Here is a 23,173-nt window from a genome sequence, read left to right as displayed (position 1 = left end):
TACAACCCTGACGCACACCTTTCCTCACTTTAAACCAATCAGTATCCCCTTGTTCTGACCGAACAACTCCTCTTGATCTGTGTAAAGGTTTCTCATGAGCACAATTAAGTGTTCTGGAATTCCCATTCTTCACAATGTTACCCATAATTTGTTATGATCCACACAGTCGAATGCTTTTGCATAGTCAATAAAACACAGGTAAACATCCTTCTGGTATTTTCTGCTTTCAGCTAGAATCCGTCTGACATCAGCAATGATATCCCTGGTTCCATATCCTCTTCTGAAACCGGCTTGAATTTCTGGCAGTTCCCTGTAGATATACTGCAACAGTACAAAGTTAAGGTGGAGGATTTGCAGGAGAAGTGCAGCCCCTACCCTGTGCCTCTAGATGAGTTGTTTCCTCTCTGGGAGCCTCAAGTTTCCTCATGTGTAAAGTAGGGATTATTTGGTAGCCTTTGTATTGGGAAAAGTGGACCAAAATACGTAAGGGATTACCTTAGTAGGCAGGCTCAGAATGAGATAGAGACCTGAATGTGGAAGGGAAAACCACAAAGCGAATAGAGAGTATTCGTGTCACCTGGAGGGGGCGACTTCTAAAACGCAACACCAAAAGCCCAAACGTAAGCTGAAAAATTGATGGATCTGACCGGATCCAAGGACTCTGTACCTCAAGGGAAAAAACGAGCCAAGGACGAGCAGGAGGTGCACAGAAGCAGACAGGTTTCCAGTGCGGCAGAGACTCCCCAGAGTTACTGGGGAAAGAATCGCAAATCAAACACCAAAGAGATGCCACTTTGCCCAGCATGCTGGCGAACATTCAGAAGTTGGGTATGCTGGCGGTTGGCGGCAAGTAGGGAAGGCGGAAGTCTCCTGCCTTGCAAGCCAGACTGGAGGGCCGCCCGGCAGCGCGCAGAGAAAACAACCCCATTCAGGTGGATATCTGAGGCTCCAACAGAAACAAGACGTCTTGCTCTGTCACCTCCTAGGTCTCTCGTAAACTTCGGGGCTCGCACAAACCACTTGGGACTGGGCTGTGTTGGCGCAGGGTTCTCCTGGGACCGCCCACAGAGCCAGGGAGGTTACCGCCCCTCAGAAAGCCCCGCCCGCCCGTATTTCTGCCGGGACTCCGGGGCGGGGCCGGCCAAGGGCTGCTTCCCTCCCCAGCCGAGTCCCGCCTGGCCCTTTAAGGCTCACGGAGCGGGGCCCCAAGTCAGGATGACGCGCGGGGGGGCGGTCACGTGGGCCGCCGGCCGCACGACTCTCGGCCCAGGGCGCTCCGCGGTCCTCGGTTCCCGCGACCGCCGCCCCTGCCCCTGCCCCCGTCCCGCGCCGCTGCCAGGTGCGCCGCCGCCAGGTACGCCCTCGCTGGGTCCCCTCCGCGGCCCGCCCTGGGGACCTCGGGGCCACTCGGCGCCCGGACCCTTCCCTTCCTGACACGTGCCCAGGGCGGACTCGCTCGTGTCTGGTTGCGCGACCACCGCCTCTTGCTGCGCGGCGGTACTCAGGCGGTACAGCCTTGTCCCCGATCCAAAGCCCAGCCCAACTCAGGGGCTCCAGGACTGGGGTGCTGGAAGAGTCTAGGAGGGACTCACTCTTCCCCTCTCCCTCAGGTGGTCCTGGACGCACCAGGCTGGGGCCACCTCTGAGTGCCCCGCGGGGGCCATGGATGGCGAAAGAGCAGCGGAGCAGGGGGGGCCCACGCCCCCTCCGGGTGCACCCGGCGGACCCGGCTCCGGAGGCGATCCAGCCTTCGGGGGGCGGCGGGAGCCCAAGAAGTATGCGGTGACAGACGACTACCAGTTGTCCAAGCAGGTGCTTGGCCTGGGCGTGAACGGCAAGGTGCTTGAGTGCTTCCACCGGCGCACGGGGCAGAAGTGTGCCCTGAAGGTCAGTGACCCCTCGCCACGGCTTGGGGTATCCCAGAGGGCACGACAGCAGAGGTCTGCGCGTGCAGGCTATGGCCCAGGTCCCTGCCAAGCCTCCTATGCTCAGCGTCACGTTTCATCCTCATAAGCCCCTGTGTGGTCAGGACCATGGCACTCCCTGCTTTACAAATGGGGAAACTGAGGCTTAGTGTAGCTAAGCTCTGGGTGTCCCAGTGAGCAAGGGATGCAGTCAATATGGGTAGAGCCTCTATACCCGGAAGCTGGGAAGGAGTGCCTCCTCACACAGGGATTCTGGCTGGGCCTATGTGTGTTCAGGCCCCAGGGGAGCCCTCACTCAGCTTGGGTGCTCCCTCTGTGATCAGCTCCTCTGACTGTGATGGGTCTGAGTTTCCCTCTGCCTGAGGTTGAGTCCTGGCAGGGCTTGAAGTGGGACTGCTCTCTCCTGGTGGTCCCCTGCCTGCGAGGGCCAGGAGCCTCCTAGGGCTGGACAGAGGACAAGGCCGATGCCCATCACGCCTGTGGGCAGGAGGCTGCTGATGGGCTCCTGCTGAGTCACTGGCCCCCTGTTAAAAGGGGCAGGCCTTGATCCCAGCCTGATCCACCCTGGCTCCTGGACAGAGGAGAGCCCAGCCATCTAGCCACAGCAGAGCAGGCCAGCCATCTAGAGGCCTGGCCCAGGCCTTGCTGATACTGGTGGAATCAGGGGGATCTGGGGGTGGCTGATCTAGCCATGTGGTTCTGATTTAAGTCACATAGTTCTGTGCTCAGGACCTCGCCCCATACCCAGAATTCCTCAAATCTGTCGTCAGCTGAGAACTTTGCTCATCTGCATCTTGTGCCAGTAGCCACCTGAATGGGTGGAGTAAGGCAGGCAGAGTGGCTCCTGGAGATTAGAAGTACAGCAAAGGATCTGAAGCTGTGGTTATGAGCCTGAGCTCAGAGTCCTACGGATACGTCTCTAATCTCAGCCCTGCATTTGCCAGGGAAGTGTCCTGGACTCTTGAAGCCAGCTGTCCTCCTCTATTCAGGGGGAAACATAAGAGATTGATGTAAGCTTGAAATGAGATGATAAGGGCAGAGTACTTGGTACTGGGCCTGGCATAGGGCTTGTTTAGGGCACATGGTCTGCCAGTATCTGAGCATGGGCCTCGGCCCAACACTTGGTGTCTTTCCCAGGGGTACAAAGATCAATGGAGGGCTTGTTTCTCCAGAATAGCCTTGGAGGGGATCTGAGGGGTCCAAGGGGAGGCTCAGGGCTGGATTGGTTGGGCGGTCCCCAGACCCCACTAACTGAGCAATGATACAGGGTGGGAGACTTTTTGGAGTCCCAAGCAGAGAATTCTCTGAGTCCTTTAGGGAAAAAGTGGCTCCTCTGAGGGGCTATGGGGATAAGGGAGAGGAGATTGGGAGTCTATACGCATCTTAGCCCCTTCTCCTGTGCTGGGTTCATGGGGCTGCCTGGGTAGGTGAAGGACCAGTTCAGGCCAGAAAACTGCTTCTTAATACTGAGACTTTGGCCCTGTGTCAGGGCTAACCTCTGAGCAGCCGCCGTGCTACTCCAGATGCCATGTGTGAGGTGGGGAATGGGTGGGAGGCTAGAGTCCTTGGAGCCAGGCAACACCAACTTTAAGCAGGGTTGATCCTAGCCCCTTCTCCACAGGTGTGTGTCCATCTGTTCATCTGGTGAATGACTTGGGGGAGCTTCTGTTTTTCTACTGTAGCAACTTCCAGAGCACCTCCTCTTGAATTTAGGGCCCTGTTCTGGTCTGGGAAGTGGGACAGGCCTAGAGTAGGTTCCTGTGTCTCCTCCTCTAGGTTTTAGAGGTAAACGTGGCTGGAGGTACTAACCTCAAGTTGGTCCTCAAATGTGGCATGGATTAGATGTGGCATCCCCCCAGTACCTTCCTGTTTTCTCCCCTCCACTCCTCCACTGACCAAGCCTGGTAGGCCTCACCCGGCTAGGCCAGGCCCTCCCCACCTCTCAAAGCAGTGCTGACACAACCTCTGGGTTGCTGGGAGACTCTGGGCCTGGACTGGGGACCAGCCTGGCACGGTCATCGTACCTTACTGTAAATGGCTGTGGCCCTGAGGAGGGAGATGCCATGTCCCTGCTTCGTAGCCTCTGCCCTTTGCCTAGTGCTGCCCAAGTGCCCCTGGCCAGGACCTGGGTTCTCTGCATGTGGGCAGGCCTGGGCCCAGGGAGTTTGGTCAGATCACAAATGGGTCCCAGCTGTCTACTCAGCTGCCCTAGCTCAGCCTGGGTGGATGCCATGCACTCTGCTTGTCCTTCTTCCTCCCTGGGCTATACCCCAGGTCTCCTGGTTTGCCTGTCCTCATCTCATAGCCTGTCTAGTCTCTAGCCCAGGTTAAGCTGCCCTTCTGGTGGTCCAGGCCTGGTGCCCTGACCTCTCTCCATGACCATCCTTTCAGCCATGCTGCCCAAGGTAGCAGCTAGTGCTTAGCACGGAACCTGGAATGTAGCAAGCACTCAGGAAATAGGAAGAGCTGTGGCCGCTGTCCCTGTAGCTTTCACTGTTCTATGTGGGCACTGGAGAAGCAGGCCCCTCCCTCCCAGGGACCTGGGCCTCTTCCCCTTTGCCTCAGCCCCTGATTGCTGACTTGGTTCACTCAGACATCACTCAAACTCAGCTCCTCCCTCCCGAGGACAGCTTCTGCCACAGACATTCCACCCTCCACCCCACCCTGAGCACTCACTGCTGTCCGATTGGCAGGAACTGGAGTACTGAGCATTGCTGAACTGTCTGGTGCAGGAGAGGGTTTATGGGGGGCAGGGGCCTGCCTCCTGCTAACCTCTTGCCTGCGCCCCCTCCCAGGCCTAACTGGTTAGTTGACGCCACTCATCTTCAACCCTATGGACACAGCTCTCTGTCACTTATCAGCGGTCCCACCACATCCGAGACCCAGCCCCTCAAACTTTTTCCTGTACGTGGAAGTTGGAACCACAGTGAATGGTCAGAAGTCACATGGCTTGATTGGGAGGAGAGCTCCCAGCAGACACATAATTCCCTCCCCTCCTGATTTCCTGCCCAAACCACTTGTGGTTCTCAGCTTCCTGGCAGGCAGAAGTAGCCAAGGCACTGAGTACCTCTAAATAAAAGCAGTAAAAGGCCTGGAGGAGCTACAGGGTCTGCATGTGGGTGGAGAGGTGGGCTCTTCTCTCCTGCTTCTTTCCTCTGGACCCTGGGACTAGGGCTTCTTCCACCTCTGCCCTCTGGAGCATATCTTGAGAGTGGACTGGTGGGTGGAGGATCCACATGCCCAGGAGATATCTGCAGAGTCCTCTGAGCCAAGTCCCTGCAGAGTGTCCTCCTTCTGGGCCCCAGAATCTGGGGAGGCTACCTTGCTCATGACACTTCCCCTCCCCTTGGTGACAGTGCTGATGCCATGTGCCTGCTGGGAGCCAGGCTCTGCTCTGTGTCCCCAACAACACAATGCAGAAGAAGGCACATTTGTCCTAGCAGATGGGAAACTAAGCTCTGGAAACTGGGAGTCTTTGCCTGTGGTCACACAGGGATTTGAGGAGGGACTTGAGGATTTGACTTCATACATTTCGAGCCTTTAAGTTTGGCTTTCGTGGCCTTCACAGTACAGTCCACTTGCCCTTCATATCCTGGGTGACATTTTTCCCTCTCCCACACTAGAGAATCCCTTTCTGCCCATCAAGGCTCAGCCCCACTGCCCCCTTTTCCAGGAAGCTGTCCAGAGCCCCTGTCTTTGGGGCAATGGAAACTCCTTTGGTCCCGTAGCAGTAATATCCCCCTTGGTTCAAGGCTTCTTTGTGGCACCTGGGCCATTCTGGGTGGTGGAAGGTGCATACCTGGAAACTGAGCGAGGCTCACCTCTCTGCCACGGTCGTGTTGTTGTTAGTTGCCCTCAAGCCAATTTCAACTCATAACCACCCGTGTATGCAGAGTAGGACTGTGTTCCACGTGGTTTTCAAGGCTGTGACTTTTCAGAAGCAGATCATCAGGCATCTGGTGTGCCTTCTGAGTTGCCTCGGGTTCAAACTGCCAACCTTGCGGCTAGTAGTTCAACTGTTAAATGTTTGTGCCACTCAGGGACACCAGTAGGAGCTCATCAATGCTGGCTTCTCTGAGTTTTGGAAGGAACTCTGGGAGCTGGACTTTTCACTGGTCTCTTCCCCACAGGAGAGGGAGTCTCTGACTACTTCTCAGAGATAAGCCACAAATGCTGGCCATTTCACCTGTGCTGAGGTTTGGGCATTCACAAATGGTTTCAACAGTGGAGGCCTAGGCCACAAGGAAATGCCTGTTGGTGAGGCCATCTCTTTCCCCTGCCTATTGTGTTAGCCCCACCTCTGAAAAGTGGGCAGAGAGGCTCTCTCCAACCAAAATGCCATGAGGAAGGTAAAATGTGAGTTGGATACAGACACTGAGGGACAGTGGACTCAGAGCCCAGTACCCTGGATACCTCACCCTGCCTGGGTGGGGGGGGGGGACAGTGCCCATTGCTCCATGGGTGGGGCTGGCCTGTTGGGGCTGGTGCTGCCAAACTAGATTTGAGGCTGGGTGGGGTAGCCAGGCAGGCTGGGTATTTTCCCATTTGGCAGTCAGCACCTCTTCACCTGCCATTTCCAGACTGGTCAGATCAGCCTCCACAGGGCTACTTGTTACCCAGTCAACAAATCAGGAGCCATGTGCAGGACTGGCGGCCCTACACCACAGAGTCTCTGGAAGTGGTTTCACTGTACCTGAGGTCCTCCTCAGGTGGCTCCTCACCTACCTGGCAGGGAAGAATCTGAGGAGCTCATGTGCTGCCATGCTGCTGGAGCCTTCTGAACTGCCCGAACCATTGCTGTTGAGTTGATTTTGGCTCAACGCGACCCTATAGAACAGAGTGGAACTGCCCCATAGGGTTTCCAAGGCTGTGATCTTTACAGCAGACTGCCACATCTTTCTCTGAACCACCAACTTTTTGGTTAGCAGCAGAGTATTTAACCACTGTGCCACCAGGGCTCCTTTCTGAACTTCTAGGGGTGGGCAGTTTGGTTTTTAAATGAGGAACCTGGAGAGGACATCAATTCTAAGAAACCCTAAGGAAAGCAAGTCCAGTAGTGGAAAGTTAGACAGGGGTTGATTGTTTTGAGATGCTTCACACCACATGCCCAGCTGGCCTTGTTCATGGATTTAGAAAATGTGTTCTGAGAATATTGTCAGAATCTCCTCTGCTGGGGCTTCTGGGGTCTTTTTCCTGCCCTATCCAGGAGCTAATGCCAGCTCTCCAGGCTCCAGGCCTTGGTGTTGTGGATTCTAATACTCCCATAAATGGCTAACAGTTTTCCAGTGCATGCTGCCTGGCAGGCCTTGTGCCCAACTTATGACTCGTGTTATCTTACCTAACTCCTGTGATTCCCATTTTATGGGTGAGGACACTGAGGTTCAGAGAGGTGAATGACTTGCCCAAGGCACATAGCTGGTGAGTGGCAGGCCTGGGATATAAGCCCAGTTAGTCTGACGCCAGACTCTTAGTGTCCAACTCACCCCATACCTTGTGCCAATCCATGTGGACATAAGAGGGTCTCTGAGACTTGGCTTCTGGAAGGATGATGGCATTCTTCTCCATAGGTCAGAGCACTTGGGATCCCAGCAACCCCAGCTGGGCCCCAAGTGATACTGCTAGTGGTGTTTGTCCACATCTGCCCAATCCTCCTTACTATATAAGGCCCTGTGGCTGTGAATGGACAGGTAGCTATCCCATAAGGCCAGAACTTGAGGACCATGATGGCTGCTGGACCACCTCAGCAAGGTTGTGTGGCTCTATAAATCCCAGGCAAGCCTGGCCCAGCAGAGCCCAGAGTCCCACATACAAGAAGTCAGACTGGCAGGTTGGTAAGAGGAAACCATGTCTGGGCTGGGCCAGCCTGGGGAGGCTTCCTGGAAAAGGCTGCCAGCTTTAATCCAGTCCTACTCTGAGAAGGATGCAGATGGTAGAGGAGAGCACAGGGTCTGTGTGACAGCATGCCTGGTTTGGCTAGCTTGGCACTTGCTGTGGGGTACCATTTCCCCTCTCATGGTGGTGTGTTCTGTAGCATGTGGCTGTGCTCAGTGGGGCTAGTGTCATGGGGAGCTTTGAAGGGACTGGAGGGCTTTGTGGAGGAAGCATTTGTGTAGGGCTTTGAAGGATGAGAAAAAAGGATGATGGTGACTCTTTACATTTTCCCCCAGCCCCCAACCCTCACCCCCTCCCAGAGGTCTCTGTCTTTGGCGCCCAACTCAATGGCAACGGGTCTCACTGTGTGGGACAGAAACCCTCCCTCCTTCCCCATTACTTTCTCTCCTAGTGTCACTAGGATCCTGGTAGAACACCATTGCCAGGGGCTGCAGGGGCTACTGGGTCACCGGGCCTGTGAGGCTGTGTCGGAAGGGCCTGGTTTCCATGACAATGGAAGTCTCTGTTGTATCTGCTGAGGTTTGCACTTACGAAGTGGTTTTCCTAGTTGGACCCCATCTTCCTCTCCCGAGGTCTCCTTGGGACATCATCATGGGACATCCCTAGGTGGGGTAGCAGTTGAAGCATCTGACTCTGCAGCCCCCACCCTCTCCCGGCCACAGCCACAGCCACAGCCACAGCCACAGCCACAGCCACAGCCACAGCCACAGCCACAGCCACAGCCAGAGCTGAGGACGGTGGTCATTTTTAGGTGAGGTGGGCATTCCGATGGTTACCTCCATGCTGGCTTGGCTGGGCCAGGTGGGCCCAAGGTAGATTTCAAAGAGGGTTTGGCTGCCAGGCTCCCAAGGCAGCTCCAAGCCCAGGACCCTGCACCTGGGGAAGCAAGCCTTGGTGGGGCAGGGGGAAGTGGTGTGAAGGGAGCTGTGTTCCTGGGCCCTTCTCCACCCTCCCACCCTTTTGGAACTAAGTCGATTAGGCCATGTGTAATTGTGATGAAAACTGGTTGTGTGGGAACAGTGGGGGTTGTGCTTAGAGCAGGAATATGAGGCATCTGTTTGGTGGAACGAGGGGCCTCAGGAGGCCTTTTCAGCAGTGGACGGGCCAGAGAAGCTAAAATATTGATCTTGTTTTTGATCCGGATTTGGTGTTAAGGTTGCGTTTTTCTTTAGACTAGAGCTTTGTCCTTGTGGCATTGTCTTCGTGGTGTTCTCTCTGTCTTTCTTGCCTGCCTTGTTTCTTTCATTTCATCCTTCCCAAGGCTGTTTCCCTCGCTTCCGTTCGGTCCCTCCTCTCCTGGGGCTGGCCACTCTCTGCCTGTGTCATGTGTTCCAGGCACTGCCGGGCCCCTTGTCTGCAGCCAGGCAGGCTGAAGGCAGGCAAGGACAGCCAAGGGCCAGGTCAGCTGCTCAGGATTTACCCTTGCCAGCCTGCAAGCTTCCCCCTAGAAGGTAGGATGGGGGTAGGACAGGAGTGCCTGGCTGTGGCCATGCCTCTCAAAGTGCCCTCCTCCTGCTGCCAATCTTGACCAGGCGCAGGTGGCCTCGGCGGCCAGAGCAGAGGAGTCAGGTGCATCCAGGCCCGGCTGTAACCCGAGGAGGGTAGGAAGTCAGCTTGGGCTGCGGCCTTTGCTGTTGAGTCTCCTTTTATGGCCCAGTGGTCTGTTTGCTTAGGACATAAGTATGGGACCAGAGGCATTATGGCTTCCAAGGGTACCCTGGCTGTGGTCGGGTTGGGGGGAAGGGCTTGGGTATGAACTGAGCCAGAGCCTCAGAGCCAGCTAGAGGGGCCTGTGGAGGGACTGGGAGGGCTCTAGACATGAGGTACAAGCTACGTCCATTTTGGGTGAGCTGCCCCTGCACTAGCTGGGATGAGCACCTGAGAACAGTTGACTCTGGCTTGCACCCTGCACCTTCCATCCTGTGCCACACTCTGCACCTGACCTCCTCACCTCAGTACAGCTCAGAGATGATTTTCAGGGGCATGAGGGGCCATGGCCTCAACCTTTCATACCGGTTGACCCATTCCTAAGGCGTCAGCCTCCACGAGGGGTGCATAGCTTGCTCTGGAGGCACTCCCCCAATGTAAACAGCCCCTTTTCAGGACGTGGCAGAGGGACTGGCAGGTACTTTCCATGCTCTCCTGCAGGCAGCGAGGTGGCAGGGCAGGAACACGGTCACCTACTTACTGAGTGCTTTCTATGCCTTAAGCACAAACACAGGAGAATCTGACAAGGGGTGTTATCACCCCCATGCCATGGTGCAAAGACTGAGGTTCAGAAAGGCAGAGTCACTCACTCAGGGTCACATAGCAGGGAGGTGCCCAGGCTGGGCTGGAAACCAGACCTGGGTGGCAGCCAAGTCCTGGCCGCAGCCACCCTTCTCTGCGTGCCACGCTCAGCCATGGATCAGGAGCCAGGCCCCTCTCCCAGGCCACAGTGTGCCCATCTGTAAAATCAGGGGCTGGATGCTCTGTATGATAAGGCCTCCCTTCTGGGTATGAAGACTGTTTTGGTGGTCAGTGCCAGGGAAGCAGGTAAGTGAAGACTGGCCAGAGGGTGTCCCGAGATGCCTGTCCCAGGCCAGCCAGTTAATGGTGTTGCCAGTGGAACAGTCAGCCACGGTGATGCCCGCAGCAGGGTCTGTGTTCTGCTAGGGACAGGAGCTCTGGGGTTATGGCTCAGGTTTGAGGGCCCCTCCCCACCCTACTCCATAAAAAAAAAAAAAAAAAATTTTTTTTTTTTTTATCCTTCAGTCAGGCTAAGCTGGTACCAGGGTGTGTCCTCACCCTAGGAAGGCCATTCCCATGGCAGGGTATCCCTCAGCACTGTGAGGCACACCACCCTGCCCCCCACCCCCAGCTCTTCCTGTAGCCATGGCACTATGGTGTGATCAGAGACAGGAAAATCTTCCAGCAGCTGACTAGTGTTGGGGCCTCAGGAGCCCTCTGGCTGAACAGGAACAAGGAGGAGAGAGGGTCCAGGGGCCAAGGGAGGCCGGAGGCCTGGACAGCCAGTGCTGCAGGCAGCCCTGGGAGGAGCCTGAGTGAAGTGAGGGCTGCCTATGCTTGGCTGGCCTGTGTGGGGAGCTGCAGAGACATGGATGAAGCAGATGGAAGTTGGAGAGATGCTGAGCAGGCATGATATTGGCTCGGAAGGGCAGGCCTGTGGGGAGGAGGGGGGAAGGTGTCCCCTAGGGTCTCTGCGCTGTGCCTCTGGTGGTGGTCCAGCCCATCCCCCAGCCCCCCACTTCTTATTCCTTTGTTATCTCTGTGACATCTACTGGAGCGGGGGGACCAGCCCTGTCATTCTGAGAGCTAGAGGGTGCTAGGTCCTTTGTCTCCCGAGCTGGCTGGAGACACAGTCTGCTGGGTGCTGGGTGCCACAACAGGGGTCACTTGGACATGGTGTCACCTGCCCTGTCACCTTCTGCTCAGGGAAGGTGGCCACTGCCCTCTGCAGCCCTGTGTCGGCTACACAGGCACTACTCTGGCACAGCTGGTAAGTTGGGGGTGCAGACGCTGTGACTGAGGTGGGGTCTCTCCATGAGGAGGAATCATTGAAGGGACAGTATTTCTGGGATTAGAACAAAACACTTTTATTTCCTAAAATTTTCCAGTCTTATGATGAAAATGTTCTATTTTTGTACTGTCATAGAAGAAATAGAACCAGGGTAAGGTTTCACAAATTATGTAGCTGATTTTGACGGAAAAATCCTTTTTCCCTCTGAGACGTTCGAGAAGGATGATAGAGCCCAGACCCTCTGAGTTTGTGCTCAGGGAGCTCACGAGGGGCCTGTGAGGCATCTCCAGCCCCTGCAGGAAGGCGTGGGCAGATGGGGGGGGGGATGCTGGGATTGGGGACCTATGGGGGAAAGGGAGTTCTGACCCTGCCACTGACTCACTGTATAATCTTGGGGAGTAGGGGAGGTGATAGCTGCCTGTAAAACAGTGCTGATGGTCCCAGCCGCCCCTGCCCCCACCATGTGGGAAGAGAGCACATGCCCATTTCACAGATAGGGAAAGCTGGGGCTTAGGGAGGTTAAGCAACTAGCCCATGGTCTGCACCTTGTAGAAGAGGACACTGCTCCAAAGGATTCATGGATGTGAGGGGTGTAAAGATGGCTCCCACCTGGGGGAACAGGGACTGCCACAGAGGAGTAGAGGACGCACACCCCCTAGCCCTGCCCACCCTGTATCTGGAAAAGCTGAGAGCTGGATTAGTTCCCTGGCTTGGGCCCCCAGCTCTCAGCCCTGCTTCCCACCTCACTGAGAGCAACAGTTCCCAGGACGCCCTCTCCCAGCCCTAGAGGATCTGCCCCCTCCTCACTTAGCCTTTCACAGCAAAGCAGGATCCATAGACTCATTTTTTTAAAACTAATATTTTCTTGTGTTTTCTGTGAAAGTTTACACAGCAAAGTGTTGTTATTAAGTGCCATCAAGTCAGTTCCTACTCACAGTGACCTATGTACAAGAGAATGAAACACTGCCTGGTCCTGCACCATCCTCACAATCGTTGTTATGCTTGAGTCCATTGTTGCAACTGCTTTGTCAATCCATCTTGTTCAGAGTCTTCTTTTTTGCTGACCCTCTACTCTACCAAGCATTATGTCCTTCTCCAGGGACTGATCCTTCCTGATATCATGTCCAAAGTATGTGAGACATAGTTTCGCCATCTTTGCTTCTAAGGAGCATTCTGGTTGTACTTCTTCTGAGACAGATACGTTCATTCTTCTGGCAGTCCATGGTATATTCAGTATTCTGCAGCAACACAACAATTCAAAGGCATCAATTCTTCTTCAGTCTTTCTTATTCATTGTCCAGCTTTCTCATGCATATGAGGTGACTGAAAATACCATAGCTTGGGTCAGGCGCACCTTAGTCTTCAAGGTGACATCTTTGTCAGATTAGGTTCCCATCTAACAATTACTAAACAAATTGTTCAGAGACATTGATTATATTTTTCAAAATGTGTTAACATTCTCGTAAATTTCCTTGTGAATGTTTCACTTCCAGTAATCTGGTTTTCCTGCCCCCTTACCCTTTAATCTTTGCTTTAGAGTAGTTGATGACCATTTGGTCTCATATAGATGGTTTTTTGAAGTTGTGTAGTACTAATTGGTAATACTCTTTATTTTATAAGCCAATCTGTTATCTAGCTAAAAGGTGACCTCAGGGGGTAGTTTTGGTTCAAGGTTTTTGGGGTATATCAGGGTTGTAGTCTCCAGGAGTCCTCTTTCAACTGGTCCAGTAAGTCTGGACTTCTTAAGAATTCAGTTCTTTTCCACATTTTCCTCCCCTTCTGTCAGGATCCATCTACTATGGCCCTGATCAGAATGGTTGTTACTAATAGCCACGCACCATCTAGTTCTTCTAGTCTAGTCTCAGTGTAGATGAGGCCATGGTTTGTGTAGACTGTTAGTCCTGTAGACTAGTTTTTTCGCTGTGTCTTTGGCTTCCTTCTTTCTTTTTGGCTCCGGTTGAGAAGAGACCAATGGTTGTGTCTTAGATGGCCACTTGTAAGCTTTTAAGATGCCAGAGGCTACTCACCAAGCTAGGATGTAGAATATAAACTTTCTGAACTATATTATGCCAGTTGACTGAGTTGTACCATGAGACTCTGGTCCTAAGGCTTTAAACACAGAAAACCCATCTGGCAAAGTGTTTGGTTATGTCTAAGAAATATCGGTAACTGTGCCCCCATGTGCTTTATTATATGTTTGTATATACATATGTGCACACACACGAATACACATATTCATATGTTGTCATTGTTAGATGCCATCATGTTGGTTCTGACTCGTAGTGACCCTGCGTACAACAGAATGAAACAGTGCCTGGCCCTGCACCGTCCTCACAATCCTTGCTGTTTGAGCCCATTGTTGCAGCCGCTGTGTCAATCCATCTCATTGAGGGCCTTCTTCTTTTTCATTGACCCTTCACTTTACCAAGCCTGATGTCCTTTTCCAGTGACTGGTCCCTCCTGATAACATACCCGAAGTATGTGAGATGAAGTCTCACCATCCTTGCTTTTAAGGAGCATTCTGGCTGTATATGTATATGTATATGTATATGTATATGTATATGTATATGTATATGTATATGTATATGTATATGTATATGTATATGTATATGTATATGTATATGTATTCAGTGTTCTTCAGCAACACCATAATTCAAAGGCATCAATTCTTCTTCAATCTTTCTTATTCATTGTCCAGCTTTTGGATGCATATGAGGCGATTGAAAATACCATGGCTTGAGTCAGGCGCACCTTAGTCCTCAAAGTGACATCTGCTTTTAAACACTTGAAAGAGGTCTTTTGCAGCAGATTTGCCCAATACAATACGTCGTTTAATTTCTCGACTGCTGCATCATGGGCATTGATTGTGGATCCAAGTAAAATGAAATCCTTGACAATTTCAAACTTTTCTACATTTATCATGATGTGGCTTATTGGTCCTGTTGTGAGAATTTTTGTTTTCTTTATGTTGAGATATAATCCATACTGAAGACGGTAGTCTTTGATCATCAGTAAGTGGTTCAAGTCCTATTCACTTTCAGCAGGCAAGGTGGTGCCATCTGCATATTGCAGGTTGTTAGTGAGTCTTCCTCCCAGCCCTGATGCTGCGTTCTTCTTCATATAGTCCAGCTTCTCTGATTATTTACTCAGCATACAGATTGAATAAGTATGGTGAAAGGATACAACCCTGACACACACCTTTCCTGATTTTAAACCATGAAGCATCCCCTGTTCTGTTTGAATGACTGCCACTTTGACTATGTACAGGTTCTTCATGAGCACAATTAAGTGTCCTGGAATTCCCATTCTTCGCAATGTTATCCATAATTTGTTATGATCCACACAGCTGAATGCCTTTGCATGGTCAACAAAACACAGGTAAACATCTTTCTGGTATCGTCTACTTTTAGCCAAGATCCATCTGACATCAGCAACAATATCCCTCATTCTGCGTATATATATGCATGCATACATACACACCTATACATACCTATACACATATATGCATACATACATACAGATGTAACCACACATATATTTTTTGGTTGTTGTTACAAAATTATATATGTTCTAGCATTTACCAAAAAATATCTTTTTGTGTATGTGTGTGTACTTCTTAGTGACATCATTTACCTTGCCCACTCCACCCACATTTGGTGTTACTTTTCCCATCACCAAAAATAACAAGTGTGTACCATCTAAAAATCCATACATAGATGCTTGATTTTTGGTTTCACTTTTGAGAAGCCGGCCCGGCCCCTCTCAGGATCTGAGACCATTCCCTGTGACCAGCTGGGTTGGAGGGCATCTGCCCCCAGGCCCCAGAGGCTGTACCTGAATATCCTTGAGTTCTGGAGGGCAGGGAGAAGAAGAGTGTGAGGCCACCCAGCAGAATCCTGGAGTTGGGAATCCCCAAGCGAACCTCAAGGCCCATTGCCACCTGTGAAGCAGCAGTCCCTGCTGAGGATGCAGCACGTGCTTGGCGCTGTGCTAACGTGAGCTCTGTGTGTATGTTCTCATTTCATCCTCATGACCCCCTCATGACCTGTCCCACTTAGCACTCCTCTTCCTGCTGTTCCTCCCCCTTCCTGCCTTAGGGCCCAGCTCAGCTCCCTTCTTCTAGAAGCCCCTGGCCAGGTATTTCTGCCTTTGTTTTCAGGTTGTCTACTACTGGTAGGAAGCAGACAAACTGAGGCCATCAAAATTTAGCAAACTGGAGGAGTCTTGTTTTCCTGAGACTTGACAGTTTCAGAATGTGTGATGATTGTCCTATTGGCAGAGCTTCCTGGGACAATGTCGAGCTTAGAGACTTAGCCATTCCCCCACCCCAACCGGACTCTACTGGGAGGTGGTTGGGGAGGCTCCCAGCCTGTCAGGTACCCCTGTCAGGTGCCCTGGCCTTGGTCTAGAAGGATAGCAACTGCTTGGAAGTCCTCCTTTTTGTGGGTTTCCCTGGGAGGGACTGCCCTTCCCTGTTTTGTCTGCTCTGCCAGGCTCTGGCTCTGGAAAGAAGGAGGCGGAAGGAGTCAGGACCAGTTACCCCAGGTGTGTCCCCATCAAGTGTTCTACTTGGCAGTAACTCATCCATAGATTCCATAATCCTTGAGGGCAGAGTCCCAGTGGCAACATTTCCAGCCCCAGCTGTGGTTGTGGACTTTGGGCAGGAGTTGGGAAGAGATCTGTAAAATGGGCAGGCCTGCCTGGAGATGAGGGTTGACTCCTGGCTCCCAAAGGACTCCTAGACTCGGAGGTGGCCATGTGCAAACTATGTGACCTTGGGGAGCAACAAAACCTCCCTGAGCTTCAGCTGAAAATAGTGGTTAATGATGCAGTTGATCAAGGGCAAGAGCTAATGGGTATATCATTCCTGGCATGCCACACAGCAGGGGCTCTGAATATCCACCATTGTTGTAGTAACAACCAAGTAGTAAGGCCTGGTTCAGACCTAGGGTTTGAGGCCAAGCTCTGGAGAGGAGCCACTGGGCCTTCCCAGGTTTTTTTCCCCAGGCCAGTGTTGTGGGAATGAGCATCCACCACCGAGCTGCACAGCTGCGTGCAAAAGGAGCGAAGTAGCTGTCTGCATGGCCCCCACTGCCTGGAAGCTGACAGGCTCAAGTCTCTGGATTCAAATCTCAGCTTTTGCTACCCAGCTGTGTGACGATGGGCAAGCTACTTAACCCCGCGGAGCCACAGTTTCCCCATAGTGAAAAGGATGATGCTAGCTCTTCTTGGGATCTGGTGCGCACTGTATGAGGTGTCGTCTATGACCAAGCTCTGAGGCCGGCACACCACTGGGTGAGCACCAGGGAGAGAGGGATGGATGTTATAAAGAGGCGTCTCCATCACTGACCTGACCATCAGTTCCTGAGCACGCAGCTGGGTCCCGGCATTGGGATCAGTGGCTTCACGTGAGCCGACCTCCTTGGAACTGAGCCTCAGAGGAGGAGAGGTACATGGGCTGGGTGATATGGAGGATGGGACATGGTCAGAACTTAATGAAGCAAGCTCTGATCTGGCGTGAAGCCAGCTAATCCATAGCTGCAAAATTGGTTCCATCAGCTTCCTTAATGAGCTACGAAAGCTGGGGAAATGAGTGTGGGAGAGAATAATGGCACGTGTCCGAGTCTCTAATTTGAACCTGTGGCTACAAAGTCAGCTTTGACACCACTGGCATCTCTCCAAAATGCGGTGGTGCCTTCGTGGGGGGAAGGAGAGGAGTTGGGCAGGGTGGGACTCTAACTGTATAAGGAAGGATGCTGAGACCTTGAGAAAGAAGTATCAGCCCCTGAACCCTGACCTTGGGGTCAGTCACACCTTCTTACCTCAGAAGTCTGCTCCCAAAGCAGAGGCTGAGGCTGCAGCCCAAGCTGTGAGTGGGCAGAGCCAGGATCACACTGGCTGGGCAGGATGAAGTGTGTTAATAATCCTCACAGGTGCTGACAGCACAAGGCAGGATGTTCTCAACAGCTGTTAAATGAATCCTGCTGTTCCATTGGGATCTCCTAAAAACTAGAGATGTGTCCCCATGGCAAAACAGCCCTCAATATCACAGGACTGAGAGCCAGGAGGCATCTTAGAGATGGCCGAGTTGAAAACTCTCATCAAAGAGGTGGGTATGGTAGGTTCAAAATGCTTTTTCCTACCACTAGCTTTCATCTGTAGAGAATAGGGGGGCCCCAGCCATGAAAAATATGTGAGTTGAAACCTAAATTTTCCTGTAACATTTTGTTCATTGCTGCTGCCTGAGCGTTTGGCGTTGAGCATGTGCACTGCAGTTTATTCTACAGCCCAGAAATGCAGCTTGTTAGCCTTCCAGCTCATCCTTACCTGAGGCTGGGGTCAGACCCCTGAGGTAGGCGAGAAGATGTTGGAGGGACTTAGCCCTTCCTGCCTCTCTCCTCCCCATCCTCTGGTACAAAACAAAGCTAGGATCCCAAAAAAGCAAAGGGCCTTATGATGCTATTTTAGCAGTTCCAGCTGGCTACAAACTAGCCTCTGTCTTTATGGGGGAATCCATATTAGATATATTCGTTTGAATCTTTCTGGATCTTTTATAAAACTGCTATTGAATGTGTTGCCAGAATCTTACATTTTCCTTCATATAAGATCTGATGTTAAATTTTTTTTAGAATTTGGATTTGGAAAGGTTCAGTGAACGTCTGTGCTTCTCTTCATGAGGTGATAAAAGCAGCAGAGCCTACCTGGTTTCCTTCTTTGCCAAGACTCCCAGGAAGCTCAAAATTAAAATTTGTCCTCATTTCTACTTATGAACTCACATGAGTTTCTGGTACATTTTATTTTTCTCTTCATTCTATAAGAATCTGATATTTTTGTTTCATTTGGTTTCTATCATACTTCAGAATTGTAAAATATTTGAAATCCTGTCGTTATTAGCAAGGCACGTGGAAATAATGGGACTTGGTGTGCCCCACAGGGGTGGTGGGAGGAACTGGATCGCTGGCGTCCAGGAAGTTCTCTTTGCTGTAGGGCTAATGCCTCTGGGGTTGTGAGTTGCCATGAAATCCAGAGTTTCAGCTTCTTAATTTGCCACTGCCTCACTGATGGGAGAGATTGCAAGCCAGCTCTCTTCCCCCGGAATGAGTGGGTGTTAAGGCTGAGGCCACAGAGCAGCTTAGCCAGAGCTGCAGGGTAACTGGCAAGGGGGGAGGGGAGGCGGAGGAGGGGAATAGCACTGGGGGAGGCTGCTTGTCCAGATTGGTGGCTTTTGTGCCTGCTGTGTATGAGAGACAGATAGGGAATCCTGTGAACGCTTATTTGAGAAGAACCTGGACATGGACACTGGATGTGTGGGTGGGCATGCAGCCTGGGTAGGTGGCCATTCCTGAGCTGGGAGGTGGCTGGAGAAGGGTGCTGGGGCTGGTTTGCCAGGCTGTGTCTTTATAGAGTCTCTGCAGACATTCCAACCCTGTTTGATGTCCAGCTGTGGACAAGAGGTGTTGGGCCCTACAGCAGAGATGAGGCCTTAGTGGGAGAGGAAGTGTCCAGGCTTGGTCACCTGCTTGGCCAAGGCTATCACAGGTTGAGTTGTGGCAGCAAGACTCCATCCAGTCTTTCTTGGGTACCTCTCTGTGCCTAGCTTTCTACTAGGCACATTGGAGAGATAAGAAATATTGGATGAATGAATGGATAGGTGAATGGGTCCCATTCTCTGGGAGTTTGCAATCCATATCATAGAGGCTTTAGACATGTGCACACCCATGCACCCACCCCCACCACATCCCTCACGTTTATTCTCTCCTACCCCCCACATCCATGCACACCCTGTGCACACCCCCATATACTCCTACACATCCCCGCACCCTCACACTCTCCCTCACCCACATACCTCTTCACATGCACACACCTACGCACCCACGCACACATTTATTTCAGAACAAGTTTCCCGAGTCTTGTGTAAGTAAGTTGTGGTTTTGGCCATGCCTCTCTGGCTTGGGGCCACCCCCCTTCTCACTTCCCCTCAGGGAAGGGTTGTCAGGTTGCTCTTTCAAAAACCCAGCTCTCAGCAGGAGAGCAGTGGGATGCAGACCCCAAATTCTCGTAAAAAGACCAAACTTAATGGTCTGACTGAGACTAGAAGGATCCTGGAGGTCGTGGTCCTCAGACCTTCTGTTAGCCCGAGACAGGAACCATTCCCAAAGCCAACTCTTCAGACGGGAATTGGACTGGACTATGGGATAGAAAATGATACTGGTGAAGAGTGAGCTTCTTGGATCAAGTAGACACATGAGACTATGTGGGCATCTTCTGTCTGGAGATGAGATGAGAGGGCAGAGGGGGTCAGAAACTGGCCGAATGGACACAAAAAGAGAGAGTGAAGGGAAGGAGTGTGCTGTCTCGTTAAGGGGAGAGCGACTAGGAGTATATACCAAAAAACCAAACCCAGTGCCATCGAGTCGATTCCGACTCATAGCGACCCTATAGGACAGAGTAGAACGGCTCCATAGAGTTTCCAAGGAGCACCTGGCGGATTCGAACTGCCCACCCTTTGGTTAGCAGCCCTAGCACTTAACCACTATGCCGCCAGGGTTTCCAAGGAGCATATAGCAAGGTTTATATAAATTTTTGTAGGAGAGACTGACTTGATTTGTAAACTTTCACTTAAAGCACAATAAAAAAAAAAAAAAAAAAAAGCTCAGTTCTCCTCTCTGTACCAGCTTTGCGGTACTCCAGCCCGTGGCCCCAGGGCAATGACTTATCCTCCTGAGCCTTTGTTTCCTCATCTGTAAATTGGGGCTGATGGCCCCACCCTGCTTGCCTCACAGGGTGGCACCTAGCCTTCCCAGGAGATAAGAGGACAATGATTTGTAGACGGCAAATTGTTTTCCAAACGGGCAGATGCTTCCATTGTTTTCCCAGCTCTGAAACTAAGAATTCCTCCACCCATGTGGAAGCCCTGTCCTTGGGTTTACACCTGAGGGACAAAGCCCGGGACGGAAGGGACACAGCATGGAGGTGGTGAAGGGGGTCTGGTTTTGTCTGAGGCTTCCATTCCACCTGGTGATCCTGGAGGATCCTGGAGGGCAGGTGTCTGTGGGTGGTGCAGGCCTTTGCTGGGGCTCACTGGCTGGTGGAGTCAGCAGGAGCCTTATCCATCAAGTTGCTGGGTATGGGGGAATTTGATAAAGGAGAGTGAGGGGAGAAGGGAGAGGTGGAAACCACCCCATCAAAGCCTCAGGCCAGAGAAGTGTCATTTGTTCAAGGAAATGTCATCTCAAATTCCATGCTTGTTGAGCTTCAATTGGGCCCCACACCTTAAGTATAGCTGGGAGCCCTGTCTCACAAGGGCCAGGGTCCCACCCTGCGGATGTGTGAGTATGGGGTACCCATCAGGCACAAGCAGGAGCTGTGGAGCTGCCCAAGTGCCATCACAGATCCTTCAGCTTTGGTGGACCCTAGGAGGGCCCAGAGAACATAGGATGGGAATGAAGCAAGGGGCCTGTTGGGTTGGCAGAAGGCCCCCCATCTCCCTATCCTCCCAGCTGTGACGGGGGACTGAGACACCATTGCCCATTCCAAGTGGCCCCCAGTGGGTGCAGGCATGCAGATGCAGGTGTGTAGCAACCCATTGGCTGCTGCTTGCAGGGAGGTAATGTGGGAGTGGGGCTAGGAGCAAGGAGCCCCTGTCCAGGGGTCCCTGTTATGTGCCTGCCCCCGTCTAGCCCAAGACCTCAAGTTTAACCTTCGAGAAACAGAGGCCCAGAAAGGCAAAGGGACTGGCCCAAGGTCATACTGAGAATGGGGTTAGAATCTGGGCCTACTGCCTCCTGACCCTGTGCTTATTCCCTTGCCCGGGAAGATGGGGCTTTATGCTTAGGGGACACAGTGTTGTGTTAAGTGTCATGTACCTGTGTGAGGCCAGCTTGTAGCAGTAGCCTCACGGCTAAAGCAGTCAGGATGGGCTTCCTGGAAGAGGAGGTAAAGTCTGGTTCACCACGGAGGGTGGGTAAAGCACAGTCTGTCCCTGGGCAGTGGGGAACAAGTTTGACCAGGTTGTCATGCCTCCCATTTGTTGAGCCTTTCTGGGGCCTCTTCAATTTAATCTTATTTTGTTCTCATGATGACTTATGGAGAGCTGTTCCCCTCACCCTACTTCATAGATTTGTTCATTAAATCTACTAATACTGCCTGAGCCAGTGCTCTGTGCCAGGCTCCGTGTAGACACTGGGACCCAGCAGTGACCAGGCAGACTTGGCCCTGCCCTGTGGGCCCACAGTCTGATAAGGGAAATAGCACGGCTCCAGCCTAGCTGGAGAACAGCTGTGTGGTCTGGGCAGGAATGGATTACCCAGTAAGCAAGGTAAGCATGGGCTTACTTGTGCTTACTTACTAATCTGTAGCGCACAATTTCACATGAGTTTCACCGCAGCTGTAAAACTGTTCTCTACAGATTAGTAAGTAAGCACAGGTAAGCTTGTGCATACCTTGCTTACTGAGTCGTCTGCCCCTGTCAAAGATTGTGAATTTGAAAAGAGGCTTTGATTCTGTCAGAAGTTGCTGTAGGGTTAGAAGAGAGATGGTATCAGCCATACCTAGAAGCAGAATCTTTGATGTGGAGAAAAAATGTGAAATTATTCACTACAGATGATCTGGTAAGCAAGGTAAGCACTGTGGTTACCTTGACTATTGGATAATCTGCACCTGGGTCTGGGGCCAGTTATTTCCCCTCTCTGTGCCTTGGTTTGTCATCTAAAAAATGGCAATAATGAAGTTCCTTCTTCCCAATAGTTATAAAGTGCCGAGAACAGAGCTGGGTACCCTGTAAGTATAGTAGCTGTGTGTGTGTTTGTTTGAAGACTTAACAAAGGAACAAGCTAATTGCAGGTTGTAAGCAAGTGCTGCATAGGAGGTAAAAAGGGAGATGATGAGGGAGCTTTTGGGGAGCTGGAAACGTTTTATGTCTTGATGTGGGTATGGACTGTCACAGGGGTAGGTACAGTTGTCAATACTCATTTAACTGGACCCTTGAGACCTGTACATTTTACTGTGTGTAAGTTATACCTCAATAGACAAAACATGTATATAAGGAAAAATAAAAGGGGGAGAGAGAGTGAGGGACCCCTGAGGTCCACTTTAGACAGGGTGGTCTGGGAGGGCTTTGAGATGAGGTGACATTGAGGGGGATAAAAATGAGGAAACTGAGGCTCTGAGAGGTTTGGTTAAACCAAAGAGTCGGGGGTGACAGCCCAGGGTATTGCCTTGGCAGTTAGGCCAGGGCTGGGGATCTTGCTCCTTAGCTGGGCTCTGGCTCCTGTGGCCTCCCCTGCAGCAAGGCCAGTGGGGCATTTATCTTGTTTTCTGGGGATGGCCTTCTCTCTGCCCCTCTGCTATTTTAGGGCCTTGGCACTTGGGGAGGGAATATTTTAATCTCTGTGGGAAACGGGTTCCTAAATATGGACTGAGTGAGGTGGGAGGCAGTGAGAGGCTCCACCTCGGGGGCAACTCCACCTGCCTTTCGATTCTCCCAGCCTGGTGGGAAGGACAGAGTTGAAAGCCGATTTGAGGGAGGTGCTGGGAGGACTTTCCAGAGAAGGTGTCTTAGATATCTAGGGCTGCTATAACAGAAATACAAGCAGATGGCTTTAACAAAGTGAAGTTTATTCTCTCACAGTCCAGTAGGCTAAAAGTCTGAATTCAGGGTGCCAGCTCTAGGGGAAAGCTTTCTCTTTTTGTAAGCTCTGGAGGAAGGTCCTTGACATCAGTGTTCCCTTGGTCTGGGAGCATCTCAGCGCAGGAACCTCAGGTCCAAAGGACATGCTCTGCTCACAGTGCTACTTTCTTGGTGGTATGAGGTCCCCATGTCTCTCTGCTCACTTCT

At 51.9% G+C, this 23,173-nt stretch overlaps 1 protein-coding gene across 2 annotated transcripts in view; it reads left to right on the top strand.

Moving 5' to 3' along the window:
* The first annotated feature begins 1,281 nt into the window (after positions 1 to 1,281).
* Positions 1,282 to 23,173, top strand: part of MAPKAPK3 (MAPK activated protein kinase 3) — a 32,859-nt gene continuing 10,967 nt past the window's right edge. Inside the window, exons 1-2 of one of the 2 annotated variants that reach the window (XM_003410080.4) lie at positions 1,282 to 1,354; positions 1,611 to 1,887. In XM_003410080.4, coding sequence (XP_003410128.1) covers positions 1,663 to 1,887 — 225 coding nt within the window. In that variant the 5' untranslated portion in view covers positions 1,282 to 1,354; positions 1,611 to 1,662. Of the gene's footprint in view, positions 1,355 to 1,610; positions 1,888 to 17,089; positions 18,125 to 23,173 lie in introns of those variants that run through there. The other variant, XM_023547657.2, reaches the window with a different exon arrangement.

The sequence above is a fragment of the Loxodonta africana genome, chromosome 22 (genome assembly GCF_030014295.1).
Source record: "Loxodonta africana isolate mLoxAfr1 chromosome 22, mLoxAfr1.hap2, whole genome shotgun sequence".
NCBI lineage: Eukaryota > Metazoa > Chordata > Mammalia > Proboscidea > Elephantidae > Loxodonta > Loxodonta africana.
The sequence above is the reverse complement of the archived record's forward strand: the minus strand, read 5'-3'. Positions and strand labels throughout refer to the sequence as shown.